This window comes from Hibiscus syriacus, unplaced genomic scaffold, assembly GCF_006381635.1.
Source record: "Hibiscus syriacus cultivar Baekdansim isolate YM2019G1 unplaced genomic scaffold, ASM638163v2 tig00112738_pilon, whole genome shotgun sequence".
NCBI lineage: Eukaryota > Viridiplantae > Streptophyta > Magnoliopsida > Malvales > Malvaceae > Hibiscus > Hibiscus syriacus.
Genome location: NW_024063392.1, coordinates 713,308 through 727,499, shown reverse-complemented (window position 1 = coordinate 727,499; position 14,192 = coordinate 713,308). Strand labels below are relative to the sequence as shown.

General features: G+C 38.4%; 1 protein-coding gene across 1 annotated transcript in view; it reads right to left on the bottom strand.

Moving 5' to 3' along the window:
- The window catches only part of LOC120182762 (protein PIR), a 40,280-nt gene that overhangs the window by 11,012 nt on the left and 15,076 nt on the right, over positions 1-14,192 (bottom strand). Inside the window, exon 17 of the mRNA XM_039187634.1 lies at positions 13,128-13,204. Within this exon, the coding sequence (XP_039043565.1) occupies positions 13,128-13,204 (77 nt within the window). The remainder of the gene's footprint in view (positions 1-13,127; positions 13,205-14,192) is intronic.

Sequence of the window (14,192 nt, the reverse complement as noted above, 5' to 3'; positions counted from 1 at the left end):
CCTACATCATCTAACCAACAACCCCTTATTACACACCAACCTACAAACCAACTTGAACCAGCCCAAGTTGAAGCCATACAACCCGAGACAAAACCTTATACCCCATAACAACAAAGGATTCAATATACTACTTGCCCTCTACTGGTTTACTAAAAAAGGAAGGCACAAGAGCAAGTTCAATCATCCTCCTCTCATATACAACCCCAGCTAATTACTGCTGAACCTAATCCCAATAATGACAATACCACTGACACTGAAAATCCTAATTTAAATGATTTTCCCATTACTATTAAAAAAGGAACTAGGGATTGCACAAAACATCATTTATACTTATTCATGTCATACAAAAACTTATCCCCAACCATAAAGTTTTTCTTACTAATCTAAACTCTATTGTCCCTGTTGCAAGGCTAGTTGCTAAAGGGTACACTCAAATGTATGGAATAAACTACCTTGAAACATTTGGCCCTCTTGCAAAGATGAACATTGTGAGAGTATTGTTGTCACTAGTTGTTAATCGATGATGGAAATTACAACAATTTGACATCAAAAATGCCTTTTTACATAGGGAGCTTGAAGAGGAAGTCTACATGGATGTCCCACCAATGTTTAGTCTAAATATTGGACAGGTAGTATGCAGGCTAAAGGTTTTATATATTTGGTTTTGATAGGAAAGGGATACCTCATTAAAAACCCCTTCATACCTTACGAAATATGACTATTTATTTCGTATGACATTGGAAGGAGGAAAAGAGTTGTTGGAAATTCGGTCATTGAAAGCCTTGATTTAGTCATAATCCATGAGATATTATAGGATCTGTTTTCTAATTAAATATGAAAGTAAAAGTTGTAAATCAAGACAGTAGGAAAGTAGAAGTTGTTAAATATTGTCAAATATTGGCTCTAATTAGTTTCTTTTTTTTTGTTATAATTTCCCTCTGTATAAAAGGAAGCCTCATTCAAGAAATAAGACATATTGTTTCTTCATTTTTTATAAGATGGTATCGGAGCTATAATTGTGTCTTAACCCTAAAACCCAGTAACTCCAAAATCACCGTAGCCATGTCAGAATCGGAAATCACCTCAACCCCTGCTGCGGCCACTCTGCAACACCACTCCAATCCTCATTCCGTCTAAATCACCAATATCCGCTTAAATGGTTACAACTTCCTCCGATGGTTACAATCAGTCCGGATGTATATTCGTGGGCAAGGGAATCGGTTACATCATTGGTGACAAGAAGGCTCCTGCTGTTGATGATCCGTTGTACGCCACTTGGGATACTGAAAACTCCATGGTTATGACATGGCTGGTGAATTCCATGGAGGAGGACATAAGCTCCAATTACATGTGCTATCCTACTGTAAAAGAATTGTGGGATAATGTTAGTCAGATGTATTCTGACCTGGGCAACCAATCTCAGGTTTTTGAGTTGACTTTAAAATTAGAGGAGATTCGTCAAGGAGATAATTCTGTCACCACATATTTCCATTCGTTGAAAAGGTTGGCAGGATCTTGATCTCTTCAACACATGCGAATGGAAAAGTACTGACGACTGTAATCACCATAAGAAAACTGCAAAAGACAGCCGTATTTACAAGTTTCTTGACGGCCTCAATGTTGAGTTTGATGAAGTACGAGGAAGGATTATTGACAGACCTCCTCTTCCATCCATTGGCGAAGTATTTGCCGAAGTTAGAAGATAAGAAAGCGGAAGGAATGTCATGCTCAAAAAGAGGAGTACTGGTGAGTTAATTGAAAATTCTGCCTTATTGAGTGATGTTGCAGCCTACAAGGCAACAAACTACCAGCGCTGGTCTGATGATAAACCATGGGTCTGGTGCGATTTTTGCAACAAACCCCACCATACACGTAAGACATGTTGGAAAATTCATGGCAAACCTACGAACTGGAAAAGCAGCAAGCAAGGAGAGAAGAATCGTGGAATTCCTACTGCAAGTGAAGCTAACTCAAGTCCCTTCAACAAAGAGCAAATTGATCAACTCTTGAAGCTGATAAAATCCAATTCCTCATCAGATATTCCTAGTGTTTCTTTGGCACAAACAGGTAGTAATCCTAAAGCCCTTTCTTGTCAAAATTCCTCTCCGTGGATAATAGATTCCGGAGCCTCAGATCACATGACTAGTTTTTCTCATTTATTTAATACCTATTCACCTTGCCTTGGAAATGAAAAAAATTAGAATTGCCGATGGTAGTTTTTCACCTATTGCAGGAAAATGACTCATTAAACTGACACAGAAAATTAATCTCAATAATGTTCTTTGTGTCCCTAAATTAGCCTGCAATCTTTTGTCTGTTAGTAAACTATCTAGAGATTCTAATTGTTGCATTACCTTCTTTGAATCACATTGTGAATTTCAGGATCGGAACTCGGGGATGATGATTGGATGAGCTAGGATGATTGAAGGTCTTTCTTACTTTGATGAAGTATCTATCAGTAATAAAAAAGTTCAAAGCTTTAGTAGTACAAGTTCAATTTCTGTTCGAGAAAAAATAATGTTGTGGCACTATAGACTAGGACATCCTAGTTTTCTTTATTTGAAACACTTATTTCTAAAATTATTTAAAGGGATCGATTGTTCTTTTCATTGTGAAAATTATATTTTTTCATAAAACGGTCGTTCACCCTATTTACTAAAAGATTATCAGGCCTCCAAACTTTTTTATCTGATTCATAGTGATGTTTGGGGCCTTTCTAAAGTTACTACTATTTCTGGTAAAAGGTGGTTTGTTACTTTTATTGATGACAACACACGTTTATGTTGGATTTATCTAATGAATAAAAAGTCTGACGTGAAAAATTTATTCAAAAATTTTTACACTCTGATTGAAAACCAATTTCAAACCAAGATTAGTATTTTACATTCTGACAATGGAACAAAATATTTTAACGAGCACTTAAGTGATTTTTTGAAAGAGAAAGGGATTTTTCATCACTCTACATGTCGAGATACCCCTCAACAAAATGGCATTGCAGAACGAAAAATAAACATTTACTTGAAGTAGCACGTGCCATAATGTTTTACATGCATGTTCCCAAATACTTATGGGGTGAAGCAGTTTTAACAGCCGCTTACTTGATAAATAGGATGCCTACTAAGGTGTTAACATACAAAACACCACTCGATTGCCTAAAATCATTTTTTCCTAGAACAAAGTTGTTTTCTGAATTACCTGTCAAAGTTTTTGGATGTACTGTCTACGTTCATGTTCCATGCCAATTTTGTTCAAAACTTGACCCACGTGCTATTAAATGCGTTTTTTTGGGGTACTCTTCAAATAAAAATGGGTATAAGTGTTTTGATCCTCAAAAAAAAAAAAAAAATTCATATGAGAATGGATGTGTCGTTTTTGGAAACAAAACCTTATTTCACAAAATATTCTCTTCAGGGGGAGACAAGTGATGTAGAAGACAATTTTTGGGACATTTCTATCTCACTACCTAATGTCATTTATCCTACACAAAAACCACACATTTCAGAGAGTGGTCGCTTTGAAAATCCAAATTCAAGTGTTTCTAATAATGATTGCCTAGGAGAACCAGGTTCGTTGGTGCCTAGTAAAGGAGATTCTCGTTAAGGGGGAGAAATACTACAAACTAATCAATGTGATTTGAATTATGAGCTTCAGGTTTATACTAGGAAGAGGTTTTATCTGAGAAATAAAGACTCAAATATCAACCCTGCACGAAACCAATCTGAAGATCTGAGTTCTGATGTCGAAACTTCACTTAATCCTATCCCTACTACACCTTTGATTTCCTCCACTTTGTCCAACAATTCACCTAGTATTCCTGATCTTGATATCCCTATAGCACTTAGGAAAGGTGTCCGAAATTGCACTCAACATCCCATTGCAAAATATCTTTCCTATCAACGACTATCAAAAAACCATAAAGCTTTCACATCTAGGATTTCACATTTGTTTGTTCCAAGGAATATACAGGAAGCATTGGATGATCTGAATTGGAAATTAGCAGTCATGGAGGACATGAATGCTCTAAGGAGAAGTGGTACATGGGAGATTGTTGATTTACCCAAAGGTAAGAAAATAGTCGGGTGTAAATGGGTGTTCACAATAAAAAGTAAAGCTGATGGAAGCGGAGATACAAGGCGAGATTGGTGGCTAAAGGCTTTACTCAGACATATGGGATTGACTACCAAGAGACTTTTGCTCCTATTGCTAAAATAAATTCTATTAGAGTGTTGTTATCTCTTGCAGAGAACTCCGATTGGCCTCAACATCAACTTGACGTTAAAAATGCATTTCTCAATGGTGATCTGGAAGAGGAGGTGTATATGAGCCTACCGCCGGGATTTGAGAAGAAACTTGGCAGTAACAAAGTATGCAGATTACATAAGTCACTATATGGACTCAAACAGTCACCAAGAGCTTGGTTTGACCGCTTTGGAAAGACAGTTATCAGTTATGGCTTCTTGCAGAGTCAAGCTGATCACACAGTATTTTATAAACATTCAAAAAATGGTAAAGTTGCAATTTTGATTGTTTATGTTGATGATATTATTCTCACTGGTGTATCATGGATAGAGCATTGTCTTTCTTCGACATCAATCTCGGTATTGTTGAATGGCTCTCCAACAGAGGAGTTTTCTATGGCTAAAGGACTTCGACAAGGATGTAGTTCATCCCCTCTTTTGTTCGATATAGTTGGAGAACTCTTGAATCTTATGCTGAGTAAAGCTTCTAATTTGGGTCTCTTTCAAGGGTTTTCGGTTGGGAGTTTTGATCCCTTTCAATTAACTCACTTACAGTTTGCCGATAACCTTATCCTTTTCTGTCAAGATTCTTCTACTCAAATTTTAAATATTAGGAGAGTTCCGAGGATTTTCAGTATAATGACGGGGCTACATCTAAATCTTTCAAAAAGTCATCTTTATGCCATTAATCTGGAAAATGGCATCTTAAACGAATGGGCTGCTATGGCTGGTTGTGCTATAGGTTCTTTTCCTTCAGTGTACCTAGGCCTTCCGTTAGGTGCTAAGAATAATTCTGAGGCTATTTGGGATCCTATCATCCAGAAATTTCATTCGAAATTATCAGGTTGGAAAGCTTCAACACTGTCAATGGTGGGGAGAGTGGTGCTGTTGAAGTCAGTTCTGTCCTCGCTTCCGATTTTTTTCCTATCTTTGTTCAAAATGCCATATAAGGTGAACCAGAAGATTCAGACTTTAATGGCCAGATTTCTTTGGGGGGGAGTACTACACACAACCATATTCACTGGTTGAGCTGGAAAAACGTTTGTCAACCACTGGAAGAGGGAGGATTGGGAGTTGTGGATCTGAATCTTTTAAACAGGCGTTGCTTGGTAAATGGGTTTGGAAGTTTGGGAATGGAAAAGATACTCAATGGAAAAAATTGATCTGTAGCAAGCATAATGTAAGTAATCTGTCCCTCTCAATTGACAGAGTAGTTTCTCCTATGGACTCGTGGATTTGGAAAGGTATCATTAACAATTTTATGAAAGAAGATGAAGTTGGAAACAAGTTAAGAACTCATGCCAAGATTCAAGTTGGTAATGGCAAGTCTATATCTTCCTGGAATGATATTTGGGTAAACGATGACACACTAAAAAATCAATTTCCAAGGATTTATGCACTTTCAACTAATAAGTGGGGTAAGGTGTCGGAGTTTGGTTGTTTTGTGAATAATGGCTAGGTATGGAACATTCAATCTAGGCAAAACTTATGTGATTGGGAGTTAGATCATTGGATTCAACTTATGTCTCTGCTTGATAATATCATATTGTCTGACTCAGTGGATGACTTCCTTTTGTGGTCGGGGAAGGGAGATGGTTTGTTCTCAGTCAAATCCTGCAGGTCGATTCTATCCCTTAAGTCTGGTGGTACATTTAATTGGAGTAAGGAGGTTTGGTTTGGTCTCGCTCCTCCCAAAGTCGAAACTTTTCTGTGGCAGGTTTCCCACTAAAAATTGGCAATCAGATCGGAGTTGAAGAGAAGCGGTATTGCTTTGGAGGTAGTATTATGTCCATTATGTTTAAATCAGGAAGAAACTGTCCAGTATTTATTTATTTCCTGCTCGGTTGCAGGGAATTTATGGAATAGTTTTTTCAGACTTTGGGATATCTCTTCAGTTCTGCCTAAAGATCCGCCATCTCTTATGAGTTCTTGGTCTAATTTAAGGGTGAATTCTTTAATCTGGAAATTTATTCCAGGTGATGTTTTCTGGTCAATATGGAAGACTAGGAATTCGGTGGTGTTTGATAAGCTGAAGTTGGACAAATCATCTCTTTTCTTCATTTCAAGATTCAGATTGGCCAAATGGTATCTAGCAAAATTCCCGAATGTTAATATTCAAGTCGACTCTCTTATTGGGGATCCCACTATTGCAGACAAGTTTCCTTGTCCTACTGTTAAAAGGAAACCCGTTCAGAGTTGGCTTCCTCCTCCAACACATTTTTTTAAGTTTAATGTTGATGGGGCGGTAAGAGGTGATGGGCTAGTGGGCGGAATTGGAGGCATTTTGAAGGACTCTAGTGGTTTTACCTTAGGGTCTTTCTCGAATGGTGTTGGTCCTTGTCTTCCCCCTTTGGCTGAATTGAAGGCAATAGAGAAAGGCATTGATTTTTTTCTCGCATCAGATTGGGCTAAGGAGGGAAGACTGATCATTGAGAGTGACTGTAAAATAGTTGTGGACTGGATTGTGTTGCCGATTACAGCTCCTCCTTTCTTTAGTTCTTTGGTTTGGAAAATTGTATCTTTAATTTCGGCTAGGGAGATTATTGTTAGGCACGTTCCTAGGAGTTGTAATTGGGAGGCAGATTCTTTGGCTAAACAGGGGATTGGATGAGTTTTGTATGTGTTGTGGTTCTAAGTAGTTTGTGCTGGGAGTCTGTTTCTTATGCTGGTGTTTAAGGTGTATTTGTTTACCCTGTTGTACGAGTATGCTCTATTAATAAATCGAGGCACTCTTTCCCCCCTTTTGCTGATTAAGGAACACTGATTTGGTGGTTCGTTAATCATGAGGAGTTTTTTAACGAGGCCTCCAATTCCTATAAAAAAAATATTATTCTCACTAATGATGATGAAACAGAATTAGCTACTCTGAAGAAAAGACTAGCAAAGGAGTTCCAAATTAAGGACCTGGGAGCTCTTAAGTATTTCCTTGGGATGGAATTTGCAAGATCTAAGGAAGACATATTTGTCAATCAGAGAAAATATGTTCTTGATCTCCTTGGAGAAACAGGTCTACTTGGTTGTAAAATGGTTGAAACTCCGGTTGAGCCAAACTTAAAGTTACAAGCTGCTAAGGTTGAAGAAGTAAAGGACAGGGAACAATATCAGAGACTTGTAGGGAAGTTGATTTACTTGTCTCATACACGGCCTGATATTGATTTTGCAGTTAGCATGGTAAGTCAATTCATGCACTCACGAGGGGCAGAGCATTTTGAGGCCGTCTGTAGGATCTTAAGATATTTGAAAGGAACTCCAAGAAGAGGCTTACTGTTCAAGAAACATGAACATCTTCAAGTTGAAGTCTACACAGACGCAGATTGGGCAGGAAGTGTTACAGACAGAAGATCAACGTTTGGATACTGTTCCTTTGTTGGAGAAAACCTAGTTACATGGCAGAGTAAAAAACAAAATGTGGTAGCTAGGAGTGCTAAAGGAGAATTCAGAGCCGTTGCCCATGGAATCTGCGAGGCGATGTGGATAAAAAGGATTCTTGAAGAACTAAAGTTCTCTTACTCGACTCCAATGAAGGTCTATTGTGACAACAAAGCTGCTATTGCTATCGCTCATAATTCAGTTCTTCATGATCGCACGAAACATATAGAAGTGGATAAACATTTCATCAAGGAGAAAGTCAATGTGAGAATAATATGCATGACATATCTTCCAACTGATGAACAATTAGTTGATGTACTAACGAAGGGACTACACAAGAAGCAATTTGGTAAGCTGACTAGCAAGCTGGCTATGGAAGATATCTTTAAACCAGCTTGAGGGGGAGTGTTGGAAATTCGGTCATTGAAAGCCTTGATTTAGTCATAATCCTGAGATATTCTAGGATCTGTTTTCTATGTAAATATAGAAAGTAAAAGTTGTAAATCAAGACAAAGTAGGAAAGTAGAAGCTGTTAAATATTGGCTCTAATTAGTTTATTTTTTTTTGTTGTAATTTCCCTCTGTATAAAAGGAAGCCTTGTACTCATTCAAGAAATAAGACATATTATTTCTTCATTTTTTCTAAGAAGAGTGTCTCAAAATATTATTGAACAACCATAGTAATAAAACATAGGAAACAAAAAACACCTAACTGCAACGAAACATAAATCACAAATCCCTAAAACTAACACAACTTGCCTACACACAGCCCCACTTAGCCAATTCCCTCTTTGAAGGTTTTATATTTTTTTTATAGGAATTGAAGGCCTCGTTAAAAACCTCCTTAATCAGCGGAAGGATGAAAAGAGTGCCTTAAGATTTCATTAACCATAAGATACAACTAGATCGCCACCCCCAACATAAACAAACCAAAAACAACCGAAAAAAACCCTACACAACAACACTAACACAGCGAAATCCATCTAAGCTACAACAGTCATAAAAATGACTGACCAGACTTAACACCTGAACTTAGCCCGAAAACCAACACAAAAACAAAACAATTAAAACAGAAGCCGAATATCATAGCTGACTCAATCCATAAAAGCCAAAATCAAAAAACAAAAGCCCTGAACTTCCACACGATAAAAGTACAAGAATCAGCTTCCGCCTTACTGCCTCTTCTTGCTCGACTTGTCGACAGAGACCATCCGAACCTCCAACTCCATATAAATAAATAGTAAAGAATCGCCTGAAAGTACCAAAACTTCCACTGCCATAATCTTCCGATATCAAACCCACTTTAGAGCCTTCAAGATCAGGAAAAACTTCCTCTCTATGCACCTTCCTCTGAGAACTCTTGCTTCGACTTTAACGAGGCTTCCTTTGGTGAGCCGAAAATTTTGGAGAACTAAATATAACATTTCTCTCCTCCAAAGCTCTTTGTTTCTGATGCCCATCCAAAATGGGGAAATCAATTAAATAACCCTTAGATCTTTTGAATGCACACTTATTTGTAAGGCCCACATTAAACTCATCCACCACCACCTTAGAATCTACACGTCCATCCAACAGGGAAATGAATAGAATAATCCTTCTTTCCCTCAAAAGCACGTGCAAGCTCACAACTTTTCCTGCTGTCTTCATCTGCCCCTCTTACCTTGAACCACCACTTCCTCGTGTACCACCACTTTTTCGGATTTCGATAACCCCATCCCCTAACCAGCAAGCACTTCCTCGTGTACCACCATTACCTTAATTCCATCAGTAGGCGTGGTCGGCACATCTGGCAACTTCACGTAACCTTTGGTTACATCCTTAGACCCAACGTGCACCCTACTAACACTCTCCAAGGCATGAAAAGTGCCACCACTTTGATAGACAGAATCCTGCACAGCTGCCCCACTAATCGAATCCACATTCGGGGTCTCCAAGAACCTTTTACTATTGAATATTAACTTGGTCTGCCGTAAACCAACATTTCTAATTGAAGTCAAACGCCTACCACTAACATCAAGAAACATGTGCTGGCGTATGCGCATTATCAACTCTAGCATCACACATCCAAACCTGAGCCCACGTGTATCCCACTAGCTCCCTCCAAAATGTTAAGATCTCCACTCCTCTGGCCAACTGAACCGAGCATAGATGCCCCATTACAAACTGTCGGGTTAGCACAAATCGGCAGCTTATGCCCATGCACATTATCATCGATTGTATCACACAGTGCCACCTTAGACCCCACTTGCGCCCCCCTAACTACCTCCAAGAATTAAAAGTGCCACTCTTCTGGCAATCAGACCCATGCGCAGCTACCCCATTACGGACTGTCGGGGACACAACTTCAACAGCCCATACCTCTTCGAAACAAGGACCATCTCCTACTTCCTCGGCACCTGAACCACACGTTCCACCACCAGTATGCGTGCCAATCAATAAACGCTCGAGTTTCTAGCTGAACTTCCTTAATATTAGTGGAATCAAAATTTACTCGTGAAAACGTTCCAGCACCTACCACCAACTCAGAAGACTTTACTGGCGAGACACCAGCAAGTTCCCCCTCCGTGGGTAACGGAGAGGCAACTGACGTTTCCAACACAGACGAATCATCCCAGACGGAATATGGGCTAAAGCAAGGTTCAAACTCAGAAACATATACTGTAAAAGACTGTTCCCCGACTTTCAAAACAAAGGATTCTTCCACTCGATCATTGCAGTTCGTAATGATCTGAAACAAGGCCCTATCAAACGAGTCAGGATTTAAGGTCCCTATGTCAATGGAGATAAGAGCTCCCCATTTTTCTGCAATGTTTCTGAAAGTTGAATGGCTCCACACAAACGGTGGGATCTCTCTGCATGATAACCATGCCAGTCAGCTGCTACACTGAAAGTTTTCCGACCACAAATCCACTTTGTCAAAGCATTTATTCAACGCTCCAATCTGATTTTTTAGAGTATAGTCCCTACTCTCTTCATCTTCAAATATGATCAAAATTGCTAAACCACTTAACCTCATAATTTTCGGGCCTAAAATGCCTTTCTTGTGCATAATAGGAGCTAACTCTTTCATTTTTATAAATTTTCTGCACCAACCAACCAAACTATCTCTAAGAGTAATTAGCTTATCCTCGTCAACTACACCAATAATGGGAGCCTCTTTGACATCCTCCTCTTTACTCTTGACCACAACTGATTTTGAACCAGAAAACTTTTTTCTCCAAAAAACATCACGAGGTTGAAATCTCGCCATAAAAACTCTAACCTTATTACCTTGAATCCAATATCTATCAGCATAGATGATAGCCCTCCTCGCGTCCTCCAATCTAGAAAAGCGGACAAAACCGAACCTGCTTCCTCCCTGGCTTCTTTTGATAGGGATGAAAGAATCGACCACCTCGCCATATTTATCGAACAATAACCAAAGACCTTGATGATGAAGACACTCTGGAATATTGAAAATAATAATTGTAACACAATTTTTCCCAACAGATCTCACTTGACTCGCCATCTAAAGGATTTGAAGGGGATAGAGAGAATTTTTTGAAAAACGCCTAAATTTTTAGAGAGAAGTTGGAGCTTCTCTCACTACTCTTCTTTGAAGGTTTTATATGTACTAAAACAATCCCCGAGAGCTTGGTTTTGAAGGTTTACCAAGGCAATGCTCAAGTTGGGGTATAGACAGAGCCAAGGTGATCATACTCTGTTGTAAAACATTCGACTTTAGGGGGAGTGATAACCTTGTTAGTCTATGTGGATGACATTATAGTGTTGGAAATAATGGAAGATTTGAAGATATACCTAATAAAGGATTTGAAGTCGAGGAACTGGGTAAGTTGAAATACTTCCTAGGCATCGAGGTAGCACATTCTCGGGAAGGAATCTTCATATCTCAACAAATATACATTGTTAACTTATTGACAGAAACAGGCAAGCTGGGATGCAAGCCAGTAGAGACTTCTATAGGTCAACCATAGACTTGGAGATGCATTAGAAGAAGCAGTTGTTGATAAAAGTTCCTATCAGAGGCTACCGGGAAAGCTCGTATACTTGTCACATACTAGGCCGAATATTTCCTATGCAGTTGGTGAAGTAAGCCAATTCATGCACAACCCCAGAGAGTCACATCTTAGGGTTGTGTACTAGATCCTACGGTACTTAAAGGGCACACCAGGCAAGGGAATTTTATTTAAGAAAGGGGAGAAGCTAGGTCTTGAGGCCTACACTGATGCAGATTATGCAGGTTCTAAAGTTAACAGAAGATCAACCTCAGGTTATTGTACTTTCCTAGGGGGCAACCTTGTGACTTGGAGAAGTAAGAAACAAAATGTTGTGGCTAGATCCAGTGTAGAAGTTGAATTTAGGACAATGACCCTTGGAATTTGTAAGTTGTTATGGCTAAAAATCATTTTGGAAGATATAAAAATCAAGTGGGAAGGTCCAATGAAACTGTATTGTGATAATAAGTCAGCAATCAATATTGCCCACAATCCAATGCAACATGACAGTACAAAGCACATTGAAGTTGACAGACATTTTATAAAGAAAAAACTTAACAGTGGCCTAATTTGTACTCCTTATGCGTCCACTGTAGTCAACTGGCAGATATACTTACCAAAGGATTGCCTAGGAAGATTTTTTAGAAGTTAGTGAGCAAGCTGAGAATGGATAATATCCACTTCCCAACTTGAGGGGGAGTGTCAGACTCCAGTTTCCTAAATAAGGAATACTGGTTGTATTAACTAGGATATTATGTAAATATGTTAGTGATTGTAATTCCTAACTTTGTAGGATTTATTCTATGTCAAATATTCTTAGAATCAGTCTCTTTCCTAGTTTAGAGTTTCCTAACTTAGGCTTATTAGGTCTATAAGAACCAATGTAAAATTTCTATGAATCAATCAATCGAATCAGGTCACTTTTTGACAATTAATTTGAAGTTCCCTCAAGTCTAGAAAATATTAATAGACAAACAACAGCGATGCACAAGGAAAGGATGTGACTAGCATGGTGAAGGTGGAAGTGGCAAATTGTAGCTTGCAATTGTTACAAAATCTACAGTTTCCCATAAATCTAGGAAAATTCATGCCAATACCAAAAAAGGCCCACACAATTTTTTTTGTGCTTGCAGCAGCTCTAGAATAGAAAAGTTGAAAATCAAACAATGAACGTAGGGATCCCTATCCCATGCATTTGCAAGATGCTTTTGCCTTCCCACAGAAGAAGTGAAAGTCTCATTATTTGATATTTTAAACTTGTTACAAGAATATCTGCCATTTAGACTAGATAAGCTGCTGCTGAGAGTTCCCACATATTGAGTTCTTTGACTCATTCTCAAATTAAAATTTATGTACTCATTTTCCAAGTAAAAAATTTTAAAAATTAAGATGCCAAAAGAAATCAGTAAATAGCATCTTGACAAGTCAGGTCCTACCTGCTTAAACAAGAGCTTCACGAGCTAAAATAAATTAAAAAAGAAATAGGACAGATAATGTATGAAGAATTTTATTATCATCTTTCTTACCTGAATGACACGAGAAGACTCCAAGTAAAATTCTCTAAACCATAAGAAACCAAGATCTGTCAAAGTTGCAATAGTTGCTGCAGAAAAAAATCATTACAGTTAAGGTTAGAGTTAAACCATTTTATACTTTATATGATCTTTTATGCAACCATTTAGATAAGCAGAATTTATCAGGACCTATGTGAAATAGCACCATCAGCTCTATATACAAGAGTCAAGTGTTAAATCTGTCAAGACACACAATTCAACTTGACACGGTGCCATGCTACCAAAAAGTCTCATTCACGACTTAAATCAAACAAGGTTATTGTTACAGAGATGTGGTTTACGATTGATATATTGTAATTAATGTAGAATATTCTGTTACCTATCATAGGATCTTTATACTTGTATATATAGTTATATACCCACAATGTTTATGAATAAAGCACACAAGAAAGCATTTTCTTTCAGATATTCTACATGCCAGTATCAAATGTTCTAAATCAAATTTAGGGATTTTTCGTTTATCACAGAAAACTGATGAGCCGTTTGGGCAAGAGAGGATTCGGCCGAATTTCAAAGGGCAGACTTCGGAGGTTTTTCTTTTGACACAACCAGCTCATGGAGGTCCGCCTTGCGCCGATTGGTCAGATGTCGGAGTTCGTTCATCAGAATCTAAGCACGTGAGCCTCATTCACTGCCAGAAGATGTTGCCAATACTTAAAATTGGCAACATTTATGTACACATGCTAGTATCACATCAAGAGAAGTCTAAAACAAAGGTGCAAGTACACATGGCAATAGAAAGTAAACCTTCCCCTCAACCAATGACAATCATCTTCACTCTAATATCTCAATCAAGTATGTAAAAAAAAGCCCCTAAGGTATGAGTGAGAAAGCTAGTGAGAGAGTGAGCGTGGAGCCGAATGGCTTTGGTTCTTCAGGCAGAGGTAGAGCAGTGCCTGGAAAAGGAGCGTGGGTAGATTTCATTGATAATCTCAGTAGGAGAGTTCATAGAAGCGTTTTATGGGAACGTTTTAGTTATTTCGGCAAGGTGATTACGGTGTTCATTCTGTTCGTTAA